General features: G+C 41.8%; 1 protein-coding gene across 1 annotated transcript in view; it reads left to right on the plus strand.

Annotated features, from left to right (window-relative positions):
• The window catches only part of CPS1 (carbamoyl-phosphate synthase 1), a 93,320-nt gene that overhangs the window by 17,779 nt on the left and 56,553 nt on the right, over window positions 1-18,988 (plus strand). Inside the window, exons 7-16 of the mRNA XM_009481893.2 lie at window positions 2,631-2,720; window positions 3,790-3,918; window positions 4,504-4,610; window positions 5,015-5,156; window positions 7,769-7,846; window positions 9,373-9,471; window positions 10,175-10,270; window positions 14,377-14,566; window positions 15,700-15,857; window positions 16,639-16,767. Of these exons, the coding sequence (XP_009480168.1) occupies window positions 2,631-2,720; window positions 3,790-3,918; window positions 4,504-4,610; window positions 5,015-5,156; window positions 7,769-7,846; window positions 9,373-9,471; window positions 10,175-10,270; window positions 14,377-14,566; window positions 15,700-15,857; window positions 16,639-16,767 (1,218 nt within the window). The remainder of the gene's footprint in view (window positions 1-2,630; window positions 2,721-3,789; window positions 3,919-4,503; window positions 4,611-5,014; window positions 5,157-7,768; window positions 7,847-9,372; window positions 9,472-10,174; window positions 10,271-14,376; window positions 14,567-15,699; window positions 15,858-16,638; window positions 16,768-18,988) is intronic.

Consider the following 18,988-nt stretch of genomic DNA (forward strand, 5'->3'; position numbering starts at 1 on the left):
GATGGTCAGGGTCCCAAAGCAGATGAGAAGTATCTAACCACTTGAAGCTAAAAGGTCACTTCTATCCACACATACAGCCCCACATACTCTTTTTGTTCTCAGCACTATTGCCAGCAGGAGTTTCTACTCTCCCTGACTGCTGGCTCGCAGCCTTCCCACGTCATCCTTTCAGATGGGGACAGTTTTTTATAGTCTGTGCAGTGGACAGATGAGGGAAATCCTGTGGCTTTAGAAGGAATATATTTTAACAGTTCCCTGATCCAGTTCCTAGTCTGGTTTCTGTCCAGACATACTCTCAGCCAGATGCAGGGGTCAGTGGTCTGCAGTACAGAGGAATAATAAGTGTGAGAAGTGTGGGGAGGGTTGTGAAGACAGCAACACCTAAAATCAGTCTTGCTGCTGAAGGAAATGTTATAACAAATCATAGCCTAATTAATTGGACAGGGAAGAATTTTGAGAGTGAGGTAATTAAAGTGCCTCAAAGCAGTTTTGTCCCACAACTCCCTCTGGCTGTTAGAACAGCCAAGGAGAACCTTTGAGGGAGTTTGTTGCTTCATAATGTTTTGCAGATTTTTAAGTATGGATGTTGTGAGGAATTGAGGGGTCTTCAAAAGCTCTTTTAAAAAGGCGGGTGAGTTTTTCTTAAGGGACTCTAGCACATGGCACCAAGTTAATTTCTGTGAGAACTGGGCACCTTAATCTTCTTGAGATTTTTGAAACCCACCTCCCAGAAGCCTGAAGGACAGCAGGTAGAAGACCTGTACAATTCCTGTGCAGTGATATAGTTCCACTATGGACCGCAGAAGTAGAATCCACTTCTGTATTGGTGACTGTGAAGATACTGTCGTATTTGATGTCAAGCGGAGCTTCATATCAGAAGCCTTGAGTGATCTAACAAGACCCAGTTTCAATATGACTTCCATTCTACTCATTCTCAAAAAGGGATTGTGGGGTACTTTGCCATCTGATCATGTAGTGTGAACTACAAGATATGTTCCAATACAAAAATCTCCTTTCAGCATTATACAGCAGAAGTTGCAACAGCGGTGGTGACACTGCTGGGTCTGTGCTGAGTCATGTCCTCAAAGGTGGATTAAGGACCATTGGCGGTTCTTGTGTTGCAGCTTGAAACCTTGTAGTGAAGGGAGGTGGCTCCTTGCACCCCATCTCTTCCACCCTTGCTCCTGTCATGGCAGTCCTGATGATGATCAGAGCTGTCCTCACATAGGACATGCTCTTGCATCCTAAAAATCTCGTCATCTTAACCTTTGAGAAGATAGAAGTTAAAACAAGAACTGAGTTAGGATAACACAGAGGGAGGAGTTGTAATATTCTGCTAATAAACTTCATCTTGGGTTCCCTGTAGAGGGGATATTTTTCCTTCTGGCTGGTCGTAATCCTCCTATGAAAAGATTCAGTTCATCACCCAACACCACACATATTGGCCATGGATTTTAGCACCTTTTCATAAAGGGGCCCAGCTATGAAATATGAATGCCAGGGAAGCTGATTAAAAGGGAGTTACTTAGGTTAAAAACCAAACCAAAACAAAAAAACCCAAGCAAACAAAAAAAAACCCAACTTTTTTTCAGTGGTGTATTGCACAAGAGAAAAGCCACTTTGGATAAAGTACACTTACCAATATCAGCTTTCAGAAGCTGACCATAACTGAAGGAAAGCACAGAGTTTGTTTTTAGAAGGAAGAAGGCTGCCTTATGTGCTTATTGATGAATAACATCCCAGCCTGGTGCTAACTGCAGTCATGTAACAATTAAAATTCAGCAAGCTTCAGAAAGGAGCTGTCCATAAATAACCTTACATCAGTGCTACAGCTGTCTGTCAGTATGGCTGCACGTTGCAGTGTCAAGGCCATGTAACATATGGTGCTTTGACTTCACTGTCTTTCATGCTGGTTGCGACCTATAGATAAGTGGGTGTACAAAGCATAATGGTCCAGATTTGGGAGTGGTGACAATTTTCTTTGTGGAATGGGTTAAGGAACAGCCTCTGGAAGAGAAGTGGTGTTTTCTGGTATGTAAAACTGTCAGGTCCATATGAACATAGGTCATGCTCAGTGGCATGTTTGGCCTGGTCTGTACTGCTGTGATGCACTAGAGGTCACTCATAGGATCTCTCCAGCTGTGCTATGCTTTGGTCTTATGGTGACTGGAGGGTCAGGGTGGTGTTTAATGTGATGCATCTGTAGCTGGTGTGAAGTAGCCTTGCTCCACTGGCATCAGCAGGATAACTTCATGGCAGCTGAAAATCTCTCGCCGTGTATCTGGCATTTCTCTTGGGCTGCAATAATCTGTGAGAACTGGCTTGCTGCTTCACTGCTAATGAGGTGAAACACGGGAAAAAAGCTTGTCATTAGCTATGGAAACAAGTGATTTCTTAGGGATTGCTGTTACTGCTGTAATCAACAGTATATAAAAGAACGTTATAACTTCTGCTTTCATGGAAAAAATTAAGGAAGCGCTAATGTCTGCAGTGCTTCTGGAGATTTCCATGTAAATTGATTGTTAAGTACCAGTTGCTGCACGTTGGTGAAAAGTTATTCTACTCCTCTTCCCTGTGTTTTGGGGATGGGAGGTGATCTGTCATTTACAGCATGGTCTGTCTTTTTATAGGAAGTCAAGGTTTATGGCAGAGGGAATCCAATTAAAGTTGTAGCTGTCGACTGTGGGTTGAAGCACAACGTTATCCGTCTGCTGGTAAAGGTAGGTCAGTGCTTTATGTCATTCATCTCTTGTTTTGCTTTGGTAAAAAGCCTCGCCTGTGTTCACTAGTCTGCCTTCCACCTGGACACATACATTCTAGTAGCAGTTTCCCTCTAAAATGAGGTACAATTTTTAGGACGATTATTTTGGACTGGGAGCTGTTTTCTGAATGTGGTACACTGTATTGAGGGGGTAAGGAAGAGGACATGTGCAGCAACCTCTCAGCCATGAGAAGAATTCCTGGAAGGTGAGCTTTAACAAGACAAGGCACAGTCTCTCTAAAGAACAACAATGAAGGTCAAACCAACATTGTCAAAAAATAAATGGGGGAAAAAATTTCACAGTGAGGGTGGTGAATGGTGACATGGGCCCAGAGAAGTTGTGGAATGCCTGTCCTTGAAGATAGTGAAAACTCAACTGACCAATACCCTCAACAACCTGCCCTAAAGTTCAAGTTACCCCTGCTTTGAGAAGGGATTGGACCAGAAGACCTCCTGAGGTCCCTCCAGCCCAAGTTATTCTTTAATTCTATTATTCTGTGAAAATCTTTTCCTATTATTAGCACAGTGGTGTAGCAGTCCTTGCTTCTCTAGGCACACAGGAGGAATGAATGCGGTGTCCTCATTCTCTAGATGTACAGGATTTCCCTGTTTCTGGTTTTTAGTTAATGTGGATGTTCATCCCATTTTTCACATGCAGAACTATTTCTGGCATGTTGTAGAACGAGGCTGTGAAGCCCTATTTTAGCAGTTAGGATGAATGCACCATGTAAAAGTGAACATTTTTTTTTTCCCCCACACTTACTTTGCATCCCATTAGTAAGTTTTGATCTCAGTGGTGAATTTCAGACAAACTTGACAAACACTGAGATGGCTCAAAGAGACTAAGTCTATCAGTTTTGTGAAAATAATCTGGGCAGATAATGGAGAAAAGCCTCATTATTGTCCCTGGCAACAGAATGACTGAAATACAAACTCACCCTCTGGGACATGAGAGCATGGGACCAACATCCTGACACAAATTCATTTGTTCCCCTCCTCCCCTCATGTTCTCTTGGTTTTTTTCCCAGCGAGGTGCAGAAGTGCATTTGGTTCCATGGGACCATGATTTCACCAGCATGCAGTATGATGGACTCATAATTTCTGGAGGTCCAGGGGATCCCATGAAGGCCCAGGAGGTGATTCAGAATGTCAGAAAGGTACAGTGTAGTAGCCATAGGCCAATTATTCTTGTTTATTTGCCTTTTTTTTAAGTGCCTGAAATCTAAACAGTTGATTGTACTAACATGTTACTGACCAAATGCCATTCAGTCGTTTCAGCTGCCTGGGTATTCCTCATCTTGGCCCACTGGGAGTTGCCTCTAGACCAGTATTTACAATAAGGCTATACAGACCTCAGTGAACTATACATAGTAAACATGATTACCGTGATTACCTTACCGGTGCCTTAAAGTACCCTGTGCTCTTTCAGGACCTCTGCGAACTTACGAAAGAACAGCCCTGATTTCACAGTGCTCCCATTTGAAATAATGTTGCACACTAAATGGCTGTAATGCAGAGTGTCATTGCTTGTTCCCCTCAAGTAGACCGAGACATCAAGCTGTGTTCTGAAGCTTCCCTCTGAATCAGAGGAGAGAAGGAAACTTTCCCTTACAGGCTGTTGCCACCCTTGCAGTCAGCTTTTTCCCAAGTCTGCGTGGCTGCTGTGAGGGAACTAGCATGGTTTATGTTGGAACTGCTGAACAGAGACACTCTAATATCTCTTGAAAACCTTTTCATTTCAGGTCCTGGAGAGCAATCGCCCAGAGCCCTTGTTTGGAATTAGCATGGGGAATCTAATCACTGGAATAGCAGCTGGAGCTACTTCCTACAAGATGCAGATGGCCAACAGGTGCAGCAGCTCTTCTGCTTCCCAGGGCCCAGACAGACCAGCTCAGCATTGCAAAAAGCCACAGAGCAGCAGTGCTTTGCTTCTGAACTGCTTTAATGGGAGCTAGCATGGCAGTAACATTACTTCTTCATTCCAACCATTCTCCTTGCCTTTAATTTAAACTGCCATGTCATGCATTGCTTTTTTTGAGGGTGTTTTGAAAGTATGTGATGTAATTGATCCCCATCAAACTGAAGGATAGCAAAGTTTCTCCTAGGATTTATCATTTTGAGATTGGCTGCCAGTATTGAACAGCTACTATTGAACTGCTATGTATATCCCTACAGTTATCGGCTCTTCCTAATTGTGGCATTTGGGCACATCTAGCACTTCTGTCCCCTGTTCTCTGATTCTTTCTCTTTCAGAGGACAGAACCAGCCTGTCCTGAATGCAGTGAATGGACAGGCTGTCATCACTGCTCAGAACCATGGTTATGCTATCGACACCTCTACCCTCCCACCTGGCTGGAAACCTCTCTTTGTGAATGCCAATGATCAAACGAATGAGGTGAGCTCATGCTTTCCAGATACCTGCACACAGCAGCCTCTAGTGAATGAAGGCTCCATTTCACTTTATTTCACTTCCTGGAAGCTTGCTATCAGATTACAATTAGTTATCAGGACTAAACTTGGTGATCTGACCATCTACTTTACTTGGGGCCCTGCCTTACAGCCCAAAAGGGAGTGAACCATTACCACTGTTCTCCATATTAGCCCAAAGTGTAGGATTGCAACAGTGACCTTATGATTTCATTTGAACAGCTGCCTTATTAGCTTCTGTGATTTCCCTACCATTAGTGGTGCTCACTCAGTAACTGTTCTGTTAAGGCTTGTGCCGCTGGTGTGCTAGCCTGTGTCACTGTTTTATTGTGTTGGTTCTGTGTTGCCCAGCACAGAAAAGGAATAGTATTGCAGTCTAATTTGGTCTGTTATTGTAAATAGAATTCCAAGAACTGAAGTCATGAGAGAGAGAGAGGCAGTTAACTCTAGAGAACAACTTACAGGATCTAAGGTAGACATCTCATGTCAAGCGACGTCCATGTAGGGAAAAAAAAATTTAAAATGCCTGGCCTCTGGAGGTTCACTGCTGAACAGGAAAAAGCATAGGAAGGAAAACAATATCCCATAGCTCAGTTTTGACAGGGTCAGGCAAACATTGAAACAGATCTCAGGCTTTGTAATTGCCCGTTTTAAGCCTTGTCCATTAGGCCCGGTGTTGTACAAGTCAGTGACATCTTGTAATTTATCAAAAAATCACTGAAAAAGAAGGTATTTTCAAAAACAATTTCCCCCACAGGAATATGCCTCTCCATTGTTTTGTATAAATGCCCCACATCAAGTCTGGCAGATTGAACAGTGCTGTTCTGGCATATCCTGGCTATGCTTTGCAGGATTGAGGAGCAGTAATTTCCAGCTGATGGTTTTAGAATAAGTTTGTTGTTTGTCACTTGCTGTTTTCTTTATCCTTACAGAGTTATCTAAACAGAGACAAATGTTACCAAACAAGATATTAATACAAAAGACTTGCAGCTGTTTGGTTAAATTTTTGAAATTAGTTTGTTTTAGCTGTGTTGACAAACTAACCCTTTCATCCCCAGGCCTTTCATGTTTGCTTTAGCTGAAGATTGGAGACAAGTGTGATGGTGCTTTTGCATAAAGCAGGTTGGATGGGGCTCTGAGCAACCTGATCTAGTTAGCTGATCTAGCTGTCCCTGCTCACTGCAGGGAGGTTGGGCTAGATGACCTCTAAAGGTCCCTTCCAACCCAAAGCATTCTGTGATTCTATGATAAAGGTTGGACATGAGTCTTCTGGATCTAGAAGCATGGCATTCTTTTATGTGAGCTAAAGGACCATTTTCTGTGAGCCCCAAAGCAGCGTCAGTCTCCTAAACCTTCATAGATGGAGAGGGGCAAGGAACAATGTTGTTTTAGCATGGGATGCAAAACAGGAACAGGGTTGGATGGGCTCTCATGTGCAGTCTGTTGCATTCTTCTGTTTGAAAGAGAAAAAAACATTTCTTGTGACTGACCTGACCCACTGCAGCTCAACAGAGCCAGCACAGTTTTCCAAATAGTGACAAGCCACGGAATGAATATTTTTAAAAGATATTTGTATGTAACTAGAAGTAACATGAGCTTTCAGGGAAAATGTGACAGACTGATGACATTCTTTGAGGGTAGAAACTCATACCATAATGGATCAGCTGTGATCAGTAGCTCATCTCTCATCCCTGTCCTATGCCAGCATCCCACCCTGCAGCTCTGGATGGCACTGTTGCTCTGTAGGACCTGTTGTGACTCCTTTGTCCATTCCTAAGGGAAGCAGGTTGTATCAGAGCTATTTTTTCCTGGGTTCCCTCTTGAGGGACTTCTCTACTTCCATCTGGAAGGGCTGTAAACAATGACAGCTACAGGGTAGTCTTGCAGCAGACCACACTGCCTGGTGCTATCAGGCCACGCAAATGAGAAGTCTGTTTTTCCTGGCTCCAACTGAAACTACAAACACTGTCTCCAGACTCAGATTAGGTCCTTCATAGCTGTTGTTTGTCCAGAGCAGTGGTCCCACTCCATCACAGGCCTGAAAATGACCCAAGGCAGGGATCATGTGCAAGGCCCTGTGTCAATATTTAAAGTCAATTCAGGAAGTAAAGAGCGTGACCCAAATCCATCTCTCCTGTGACAAAACCAACCAGATCAGGATGGTAAAATTTTTCATTCCGTAACAGCTTTGTCCAAGGTGATCTTTTCTTGCCATGCATGTTTTTCTTCTCTGCCTGGTGCAGGGTTACCTCTGGAGGGATACTAGCCTATCTGCTCTGTTAAGTGCTTACAACTTAGTAGTGTTTGTTGTGGTGGAAGTGATGTCTCCACTATGCTTCTTGTCCATGCACAGCTCAGTGGGTTATACAGGCATTGGAGTGTTAGTGGAAGAGCAAGAGGCTCAATGACTCCTCAGATAAGACGTTGTTTGAAGACTGGGAATGAAATGGATGTAAACTTGGCAGCCTCTAGAAATACCCCAGTCCTTTGGCCTTCAGTGCTTACAGGGAAAGATGTAGCTTTCTATTCTCTTGCCTGCTTGCAAGGAGGTGTCTAAGATGATTGTTTTTATTCCTGCAGGGAATTATGCATGAGACCAGACCGATTTTCACAGCACAGTTCTACCCAGATGCAAATCCTGGTCCAAGAGACACAGAGGTATTGTATGAGAACTGGTCTGGGCTTGCTTTCAGATGGGCTAAGGGGTGCAGATATGTATCGGCTACAGTGACAAGTCTTTATGTTGGTGATGGTCTTAAATCTTGGTTTTGGAAATGTCGGGATTCTAACAGAGGGCCCAGTCATGCATAGGCTTGTGTCTGCTTAGCTTGAACCGCAGCTAATTACAATCAGCAGCAAGGCATCTATTGACTTCTGTGTGCTTTGGATCCATGATTCCATTCATACGGTGTGTATGCTTTGAGTCCTGGTGGGATTATTTGTGTGTTAGAAGTTACTGAAGTGCTTAAGCCTTTGCAGGATCAGGCTCAAATCTCTTGTACCTAGGGTGATTGCAAAAGGAAAAGTGTTTTATCTTAACAGAAAAAAATACTAGCCAGATGCTTTGTAATAAAATCATTAATTTTCTAATACATTTTAGTTCCACTTTCAAATTTTATAATTACTGTAGAGTTATGTAAATAGATTCACACTTCTTCACTCTGATTCTCCAAAGTGAAATGCAATTTTAATCCCCCATCTGTGACTTCGCACAAATTCTACAACAACTGGTTGCGTACTCACGGAGTATGACTAAGCAGCAACAGTGGATGTGGAAGGCAGAGGAGGCATGTCTGAACATAAATAAAATATTTAACATTTCTTGAGAGAGGAAGATGGAAGAATACATAGAAGTGCTTATTTTAATCTTAATTTGATGATGTTGATTAAACCTGTAAGTAAATCTCTTGATATCAAGAAGTTTCCTAGCACTCTGATTGACTAGTGAATCTCAGAGAACTGAAAACAACCCTTAGCTGTGTCTTTTCCAAGTCTGTGTGCTCCCAGTGCTGGGATGGGTTTGATAACATAGCGCTTATCCTGCTAGGCTTGCAGGACACATTCATACTCCTTCCATAGACGATTCCTGGCAGCCAGCCTCAGGGGCCATGTGGACAGAATCTCTGCAAGTGTGGGGTCAGGTGGGGAGCCTGTCCCACTGCATGCAGCTGCCTGCATGCCGGCAGTGGTCATTCTGTCTCCCCTGCCTGGCCTGGCTGGACGACACTTTTCTCACAGCTGCTCTGGGATCTCCTCTGGAAGGACGATACTGATTTAGCGCAACTGATGTTTCGATATACCTGTTCAGATCCCAGCTTTGTAGCAGGCTCCATTCCAGATGGTTCCCTTGAGCTAGTTAAGTGTATGGTCTTCTGTATTTTAGCTTTTAACGCATGCTCATTCATTGCCCTGCCAGCCATAAACAAGCAGAGCATACAGATGTGATTGATATGTGTTTTCTTCCTGATAAGACCTCACTTTCTTGAATGCAGCTTTGTCAGACGTATCAAAGTTGTTAAATAAATTTCAAATAATGATCGTCTCTGATGGTGTAAATCCACTTTCTGAAGGCAGCAGAACAGCGTTGATAGCTTGAGCTCACAAATGGCCTATTTTCCCTTTCTTTGCTTGGTATTTATTTAGTTCCACTCTGGCGATTAAATACGTGTACTTATTTTTCCTAGTTCCTGTTTGATTCATTTATTTCACTGGTTAAGAGAGGGAAAGGCACTACCATTTCTTCAGTCCTGCCCAAGACTGGAGCGACAGCTTCCAGAGTGGAGGTCAGTGTACATAGATACTCATTATTCATGCCTGTCAGTGGGGCTAGGAGCTTGTTAATTCCTACTGAACCCATGGTACAAAATGGCACCAAAAGCTGACCGTGGAAGTCAAAGGAGGCTTCCCTTATGAAAGGCCTGTCAGCTGCCTGTCTCTCAGTCATCAGGCGTCTCTTGTGTTATTAACTCCCTTTTCTTTGAGAAAGTTTTAAGATCTGTTGTTTCATGTATTTTTCTTTGTAGTTCTCCCAAGAAAGGTACTCTCATAGCAGTGTATGAGGTGCCCTGGGATAATCTGGCTGTGAGATTTTGTGCCAGCAGCATAATGTTGATGCTCTGTTGCTTAGCAAATAAGTCTGAAATTCCTAGTGTGAGCTGAATTTCATACAGTTTTGCTATCTGAGAAGGCAGCTCGACTTCATGGGCAGCCAAAGTGAGGCATGGTTTTCTATAAGCACATGATACAATTAACATGTTTATTGTATGCCGTATGCATAAGTCATGTGTTTCTCTAACCAGAGATATATGGGAGAAGTCCAGTAAAATATTCTTAGAAGTAAAACTGCAGGGGCTTCGGAGGTGACTTTTCTTCTCTTTTCATAACTTACATTTTGTACTTTGAGGCTGTTCAGTGCTGCACCATCTCTGTTCATTTCAACATCCACTACCATGGAACTGATTTTTTCATGCTGTTTGACACTTCTAGGTCTCCAAAGTTCTCATTCTTGGATCCGGGGGTCTGTCAATTGGTCAGGCAGGAGAATTTGATTACTCTGGATCCCAGGCTGTGAAAGCCATGAAGGTGAGAGGATATTCTGAAAATACTAACCTCATGTAATTTACTTTCCCTTCTCACAGCTAACTGTGATCATCCAACTGTAGTATCACTGGGGCAGAGAAGCTGGTGAGAATAAATGACTGTAGGGAAACTTAGACATTTTTTGTTTGTCAATTTGTTGTTCGGGTGATGTGAGTTAACCACTCAATTACTTTGTGAAGAGAGACATTTTTGAGGTTTCCATTGCAGTCTTCAAGCAGTTTGTTATTTGTGATGTGTGACTGGTCACTCCAGGCTTGTCATATTGAATGGAAATGAAGAGGAGGAATATGGTCAGCTACACCTGAGCTGAAACTTTTGGGATATGCCAACACACTGCAAGGTACACAGATAGTAACAACAGCTGAATGGTTGGCTGCTGTCAAGATTGTTATGCAAAAGATTTTGAACCCCTTATCAAGGCAGTTTTTCTGAATGGTATTTATTTTAAGTGGGACAAACTTTTTAAAGTTCATATATACCAAGTCTTGTTTCCAGAATAGATTCATAATCTTGAAAGGAATGAATGAAAAGTCATTCCTTTGGATGAATTTTGTCCAGTATACTTACTACCTGGTTTCTGAAGTTCCCTTTCTGAAGCTTGGAGAGCTGTATTATTCTGAAGCAAAGAAAAATGCATGTGTACTTCTGTACGTGCCTGATAAATGCATGCATTTAAAATGGTGCTTGTGCTGAAGCATCCTGTGTAGTGCGCTCATATGGTGGGTTTTGGAGTCTAATTCACTCCGACTGTTTTATACTGCAGAAGGGCAAAGAACCTAGAAAGGGTGTTAGGGGAAAAGCTCATGCTAGAAGGTGGCGTAGAAGCATAGAAGTATTCCTGTGTTGGGGTTATTACTGGTAATGTAACAGTTATGTGGGCCCCCTAGTTCATGTCTAACCTCATATGAAGAAGGAGGAGAGCTTGTAGAGGTCTGCCTGACAGGTTCAGAGCAGATGTATCAGCTGTCTTCAGATGAGATGATGATTGTGAGCGGCTCTGAGGCTGTTCTGTCGTCAGGGCCGTTCTATTCCTGTGCTGACCCTGGAGTCACGGAAGGAAAAAATCAATTACAGTAATCTTAAATATAATCTGGGATTGCTCTGGGTTGGTCCCAGTGTTACAACACGTATTGTATATGCTTTGTTTGTGTCCTGTATTGCTATTGCTGCCTACTAGTTCAGAGTGGCCATGTCATCAAGAAAACAAGAACAAGTTAGCAGTGGAGGATCCCAGAGTTCGTGAGTGCAGATAATGACCTGAGTTGGAAAGGAGGCATCTCTCTCCCTTCTTTTTCTCTTTTGTCCATCAAACAGCTCTGGTTTGTGGAAGAAGGTGGTGGTGGTGTTTATTATAAATCTCCCTGGCTTGACCTCCCACAGTGCCCTTTCCATGGCCACCAGCCAGCTGCTCAGATCTGCAGGATAATCAGCCATTCCAGTGGCAGTGCTTGCACTTCCTGACCTTGCCTCTGGCAGAGTGATTTACAGTTGCATGTGGGAGAGAAGGCGGTTGGTCAGTGGCTGCTAGGGGAAAGCTGCAGAGCATGGATGGGAGAGAACAGGGACAATTAACAGGAGACAAGAGAGATTTCTTTCCCCTTAGACTTTTTTTTTTTTTTAATAAATAATCAATATGGATTCTCACTGCTGGATGTTCTGATTCATTCTGCTATGTACTGCTGTTCTTCCTAGCCTGTTGTATGCCGATTCATTATAAGAAGATGCTGTTGTTAATATTCAGTCCTATACAGTTAAATGGGTGCCTCTTTTAAAAAGTAAAACCCTGTGGAGCTCGGACTTCCCCAGTCAGTGAATCTGTATTTGCAAGACTGTTCATCAAAGGCAGGAAGATCCTCTGTAGAACAAGACCAGGAAGCATCTGTGAACAACAGAGACTGGATTGTGGTCATCTGAAAAACCTGGATTACTTGGTGTGGGGATTCTCCCAACTGGTCTGAATACAGGTGGATATTACACAAAAAGAGGAATGGAGCCCTCCTGGAGTATTATTAACTCACTGTTTTAATTAAGTTGTAACAAAGACATCCAATCAGGATGGGTGGCCATTGTGCAGAGTGTATGTGTGCAATAACAAATTAAAAAGGCAGAAGTTGAAGGAAAGAGTTGCAAGGGCAAACAGCAAGTGGATTAAAATCCAACATCCCGAACAGTTGGGCCAGAGGATGTGATATCAGTACAATGTGTCTCTCTTAGCACAGTGAGCATTAATTCTCTCATTATCTTCCTCATCACTGCTAGCTGGTCCTTAAGAGACCTTGCCCCAGATAAGTAGGAAAGAAAGGGCTGAGATGTACAGATACTCCAGCTTGCTGGAAAGTGATATATCTGTCCCTCCCCAGTTCATTACAACAGAATTATAGCTATGAATTTCTGAATATGTTTTAGAGAAGAATGCTTTGGTTAGAGATCTACCCTTTTTCCTCAGCACCACCACGAAAACTACCCAATTTGGGGTCATTTGTCTAAATCAGAAATATTTTCCATAAGGATTTTGTTTCTTCTTTCCCTTCCCTGTTCCACATATTTCCAAGGAAAGTGTGCTTCAGTGAAAAAATCCAACTTTTCTTGGGGAAAAAAGGTCAGCAGAAATTTACAGCCAGCCTTTAAGGCAGTATTTTAAGTTATCAAAGGAAGACAACCTGAACTGAGCAGTCAGACCTTTGAGTGAGAATCCCTCTGCTGCAGGTAAGCTATATATTAGTTCCCCCAAACTAATGGGTCAAACAATCACAAATGTAAAAAAACCACAGAAAAACCCTATGGCATTTTCGTGCTTATTGTGGACTGGGGAAATACCAATTTCTATACCAGTTCCAGCAACACTTCTGTAGCATTTGCTTGAGGAATGGCTGACTTAGTCTGCCAGCCTTCTTCCTGTTTCTTTTAACTCTTTTTTTAATCTCTGATCACAGTTCCTGTTTTTAATGAGAGCCTTCATTGTTGTTTCTTAACCTCCACAACTTCCCTATAGCAAATCTTTCTCTTAAAATTTATTTTGCATCTATAATTAGCACTGTTTGCAAATGGTTTGTTTGTTTGTAGAAGTTCATTGCTTTACAAGCAGTTGACAGAGATTAGAATGAGTTCCCATAAAAAACGAGGCTACAGCCTTTGCACTTCCCAGTCCACCTTTTCAGCAAAGCAGTAATACATTGTTCTTTATCTGCTTGTGGTTGATGTGTTTTCTAAGTTTGGCCATATTCTGGTCTCATTGTTATTAGCAAAACTTGGTTGGCTTCCTCATTATGCGCTAATATTTTAAGAGTGAGGAGAGTTGATCTGCCCAGCTCTGACTCAGACTTTTCTATTATTGAGCAAATTGTAGTGGATTTCTGTCTGTAGCTAAGAGTGGCAAAACTTCCTTTCATATAGTAGGAAACAGATAAACTTTATTATCACTCTATCTTAATTTCTCATCTGTGACAGAGAAAAAGCAGCGTGAAGTTTTGGCTAACCTTTGTCTTGCATTATAGAGGCAGAGTTTGTCTTTTGGAATGTGCAATAGCAAATAAAAAGGTTATAAGACAAGATATTTAAAGTGGTAACACCAGGAAAATTAAAGTATCTTTATGGAAAGTCAAAGAAAAAAATGTATGTTTGTACTGTTCCTAGTCAGTACAAAAATCTGAGAACTACTTGAATACCCATGATCAAAGACCTACTGCTTGGCAAGAAAAGATTGGGTTTGGATTAAATTTTTCTTGCTTTGTCCCTTTTAGTCTGACTTCCAACAGAAGACAGACATGATTATGCTGGAGCTTGTTCCTGTCTCCCCTATGTTACTCCTAAATATGTTAAACAATTTCAACCAAATGTCTGAATCAGGTGGTACTCTCCATTCCCTCAAGATTCACAGGCAGGCAGAAGCACAAAAGTAAAGAACTGGTGTTAGCTCAGCCTGGTACAAGATACCAGAAATCTCTTATGGGAGAGTACATAAGGAACCAGGCTTTCCAAATCCTGCTGTTGGTGAATTGCTTGTTGAACCCCATCTCTTCTTGCAGCTGCTGCTGTGTTAACTCTTTTTCCGAATATGCCTCGTTTTAATGCAGATTTTTGTTTTCCAGGAAGAAAATGTGAAAATTGTCCTCATGAATCCCAATATTGCTTCAGTGCAGACCAATGAGACTGGCTTAAAGCAGGCTGATGCTGTCTACTTCCTCCCCATCACTCCACAGTTTGTCACAGAGGTCATCAAGGCAGAGCGTCCTGATGGATTAATTCTGGGCATGGGTGGCCAGACTGCTCTCAACTGTGGTAAGTATGATTGTCCTGGTTTCGGCTGGGATAGAGTTAATTTTCTTCCTAGCAGCAGGCATAGTGCTGTGTTTTGGATTTAGTAGAAGAATGTTGATAACATGCTGATGTTTTTAGTTGTTGCTGAGTACTGCTTATGCTAGTCAAGGACTTTTTCAGCTTCCCATGCTCTGCCAGGCGCACAAGAAGCTGGGAGGGGGCACAGCCAGAATAGTTGATCCAAACTGGCCAAAGGGCTATTCCATACCATATGACGTCATGCTCAGTATATAAACTGGGGGGGGTGGCCAGGGAGCCGCGATCGCTGCTCGGGAACTGTCTGGGTATCGGTCGGCGGGTGGTGAGCAATTGCATTGTGCATCACTTGCTTCGTGTATCATTATTATTATCATCATTATTATATTGTTATTATTATCATTACTATTTTACTTTACTTCAATTATTAAACTGTTCTTATCTCAACCCAGGAGTGTTTCTCACTCTTACTCCTCCGATTCTCTCCCCCATCCCATCGGGGTAGGGGGAGTGAGCGAGCGGCTGTGTGGTGCTTAGTTGCTGGCGGGGGCTAAACCACGACAATGATACAGGCACCTTGGCAGGCAAACTCATGGTTTTCACCATCTGTTCAGCATACTCTATTTGTGCAGACATGCAAGACCCATGTACCTCATACATTGCCCAGGTTACTAAGTGATACAAGGCAGAGATACTGGCCATGAGGGAGTGAGTAATTGCTAAGCTGTGAACATAGCATCTAATTGCTGGGTTTGATGCTTAGAAGTAATTCATATATCCTGCTTTGCAGCTTCTGTCTTAGTTACCACAGTTGAATTGAGAATATTCAGGCCACCTTGATGCAGAGATCAAAAGGAAAACTTAGCTCCATTTAGCTTCTTGCAACAGTATCCAACCATGTTGCAGATGATGGTCAAGCAGTAACTTTACTAATAGTCCCAGGTTTTCTAGATTTTTAGGACAGAAACTTTCATGTTATGGTTCTGAGTTCTAATACTGGTAAAGAATAATAAAATTAGCTGTTGATGAGACCAGACAATTTGTCAGATAGTCAGATATCTTCTGAATACTTTCATCTACCATCAGTCCTCAAAATTGTGGCTTTGTTTGCTCTGCAGGAGTGGAACTCTTCAAGCAAGGAGTCCTGCAGGAGTATGGTGTGAAGGTCCTAGGTACATCAGTTGAATCCATCATGGCTACAGAGGATAGAAAGCTTTTTTCCAATAAACTGACTGAGCTAAATGAAAAGATTGCTCCTAGCTTTGCAGTGGAATCGGTAAATCAGACAATTTTGAAGATGTGATTGCTGTTACTGTTGCCCATTTGAGTTACTAAAAAAAAAAATTCTAGTTTTGTTGAGTGAAAGCTGAATACAGTTGTGGGTACTGTAGCTTGTATGCCTTCATCAGCACTTCACAATGGTTGATGCTGGTACACCATTATTTAAAATGAGTGAAAATGCAATTAAGCACTTGGAAAGCCTAAGCTAATTTAGCCATTGGCAAGAAAAGTAAATTGGGTTGGGGTGAATTCTGTGCTGCAACACAAAAATATATAACATTTTAGTGGCTATTTTTTTTTTTTTTTAAATCTTACACAAGCCATTTAGACCTAGGTTTTCAGGTCCTCAAAATCAGCAGTACTGAAATCCTTCTTGAGGATGGGAGTCTGAAAACAAAAGATTGGTTCAGTGGGAAGGCCTGTTTGAGTTTGGTGGAAACCAAACAAGTCTTAAACCAGGATGTCTGTTGGAGGGGTTATTTCACGCTAAAGTCTGTGAAGACAGACCAGGTAAGGACATTGTCCATGTAAAGTCAGAAAGGAAGTCCATGCATAACTAAGGACAGAAGTCACCTCCTTGAGTCCATGTTCCAGTTTTCTGCTGTTTGGCAAAACAAAGCAATGTTACAAAGCCAACTTTTATTCTTTTCATTTTATCTTCAGACAGCTTAGTGTCTTACTGATGGGATTTCCAGTTAACTGTGTAACCAGAGTTGAAGACTTTATTAATCTTAATTGTTATCATATCTCTGAAATGTGTCCCCCTCTCCATTAAGATTGAAGATGCTCTCAAGGCAGCTGAAAAGATCAGCTACCCAGTTATGATACGTTCTGCTTATGCACTTGGTGGTCTGGGGTCAGGCATATGTCCTGATAAGGAAAGTTTGCTGGACCTTGGTACGAAGGTACGTCTGCAATTACAAGCTTTGGGAATAGAGTCTGGACATCTGATTTTCTTAGATATTCTTCTAATAGTCACAGACACTGGAATTGTACATACCCTACCCTTCATCTTATCTGTAAAATGCTATCCTGATTCCTTCTAATGCCCTCTTTATCCAAGTCAGCAGGAATTATGAAATGAAAATGGTTAAATGACAGATCTGTTAAATTAATGAGAAAGAAGTCATAATTTGAGCAAATGTTTCAGCAATTTTAGTCTGAAAAGAAACAGTGGGCTATATTCACCTACTTTCAGGAGTAAATGGCACATAGAAGATGAGAAGGAAGTTGAAACATTCAAAATGCTGAGTGATAATGTAGTATCAGGAACAGAAGAGCTGGGAGGCTTGGGTCTCTGCTGTGTTTCTGTCTAAAGGCAGTATTTTTGCTAGGTGAAAAGCTCATGTAGAGATTTAATGGGATGACACTTCATAATTGGACATCCACCAGTTGTCTCTGACTATGAAGAGAGAGCTCTTTTTCTGTAGGAAATCTGGGCTTGTTTTTTATAAATTTGCTGTGAAAAGTAAACAGATAATTGAGCAAAACAAAACAAAAGCTTTTTTTCCTTGGCAAAAATGCAGAATTTTAGGAAATAAATATCTGCCAATTGATCTCTAAAATTCTTGGTTTTGTCTTTTCCTGATTTGCTGAATCTCTTAGTCTTTCATGTATCTCTAGAAAGAAATACTGCTGATGCCAGTAAGAGCTGTATGTGAAAATGACATTTTTGTATTCCTCCACATTGTTGTCAGGCAAACAGGCTTTGGGTCCAGTGTGCTTTGTGCTGAACAAACACCTGCTCAGGCAGTGCCTGTCACAGGGAGGCTCAGTGGACAGGACTGACAGATGCAGGAGGCGGCAGTGGGTACAGTAACCCCATCTTACAGATTGATGGCTGAGGTTGGAAACGCTTCGCTTGCCCAAGCTCACACGTGGTCTGTGTTTACGGAATGCAGAAATTCACCCAGAAACCCTGGGAGTGCAGCTGTCTGAAGGGTTTATATCAAAACATTTTTCAGTAGAAAAAAACGGGTTTTGACCAGCATTTCTTGGTGTTCTTTTAAAAAAGTGGTTTTGGATATCTCTGGGTTTCCCTGAAATCTGTAAAATAGCTGCTCTTTATAAACATCTTATTATCTGTAAAATTTTAGGGGTGGGGCAGTTCGTATTTTTAGTAAATTTTTCATGTTTCTGAAACTTTCCTTGTTTTCTACCAAAAGTCTGATTCTGTTTTACTTTCTAAGTAAATGTTCTCATTTTCTCAAAAATTATACTAGAAGAGCTTCAGCATTTTGAATGGAGAACAATATTTCAAAATTTACAGTGAAAAACAATTTGGGTCTTGTTGAATTAGCTCAACTTCGGGCACTCATTTCCACAGCCCAGCAGAAGCTCTGTTCTTTTCAGTTATGAAGATCATCTGTAGTAATTCTGTGAACTGGATTTTCAGACAGTGGACTTTGAATTGTATATAATTCAAATCACTGAACATCTATGGGTGTTTCCTAGCACAGCTAGTTCAGGTGATCTGGCCTTGAGTTCATGTCTGCTGAGTCTGCTCATTTTGAGTGAGAGAAGGCAATAGACAGTAACACAGGAGCAGTGTAGATTGTTTTACAAGTGTGGTTAGGTGTTCCCACGACATCACTGCAAATTCAGTGCCTGCTTAGGCTGGGTGTGAAGTGCCACTCCTCAAACTACTTTGTTTTTTTTTTTTCGTTGGTTTGGTTTGTTTTTCCCCCCCCTCTCCTGCAAGTTTGGCAACCGAGCTAAAGGCAGCATTTGAATAACGGCTTGAGCTAACTACAGAGGGGACCAGACTGAAGACTGATTCATGGGCAGCATTAAAACAAGAAGCTTTGCTAAAGGATGGATTGATAATGTGCCCGTTACTTTCTAGGATTTTAAGCGAGAGTTGATTAATGTTTTCTATCTGCTAATATTAAGGCCATTTATTCACTTAGATTATGCTCATTTACCAACAAACTATATTTTTCATTTTTGTCTCTTGTGCTGAGGAGTGCTTTCAAGATTAGTTTAAGAATAAATCACGAATCTTGCTTCTGGTTAGTATGCCAATGATAAGCAGCATTATTAGTGCTATTAATTACATAGTGTTTGCTGCCACCCACGCTCCCCATCACTTAGTCATTTAGCTTTCTGCAGAGTTCTGTTGAAGTC

Source organism: Pelecanus crispus, chromosome 5 (genome assembly GCF_030463565.1).
Source record: "Pelecanus crispus isolate bPelCri1 chromosome 5, bPelCri1.pri, whole genome shotgun sequence".
Taxonomy (NCBI): domain Eukaryota; kingdom Metazoa; phylum Chordata; class Aves; order Pelecaniformes; family Pelecanidae; genus Pelecanus; species Pelecanus crispus.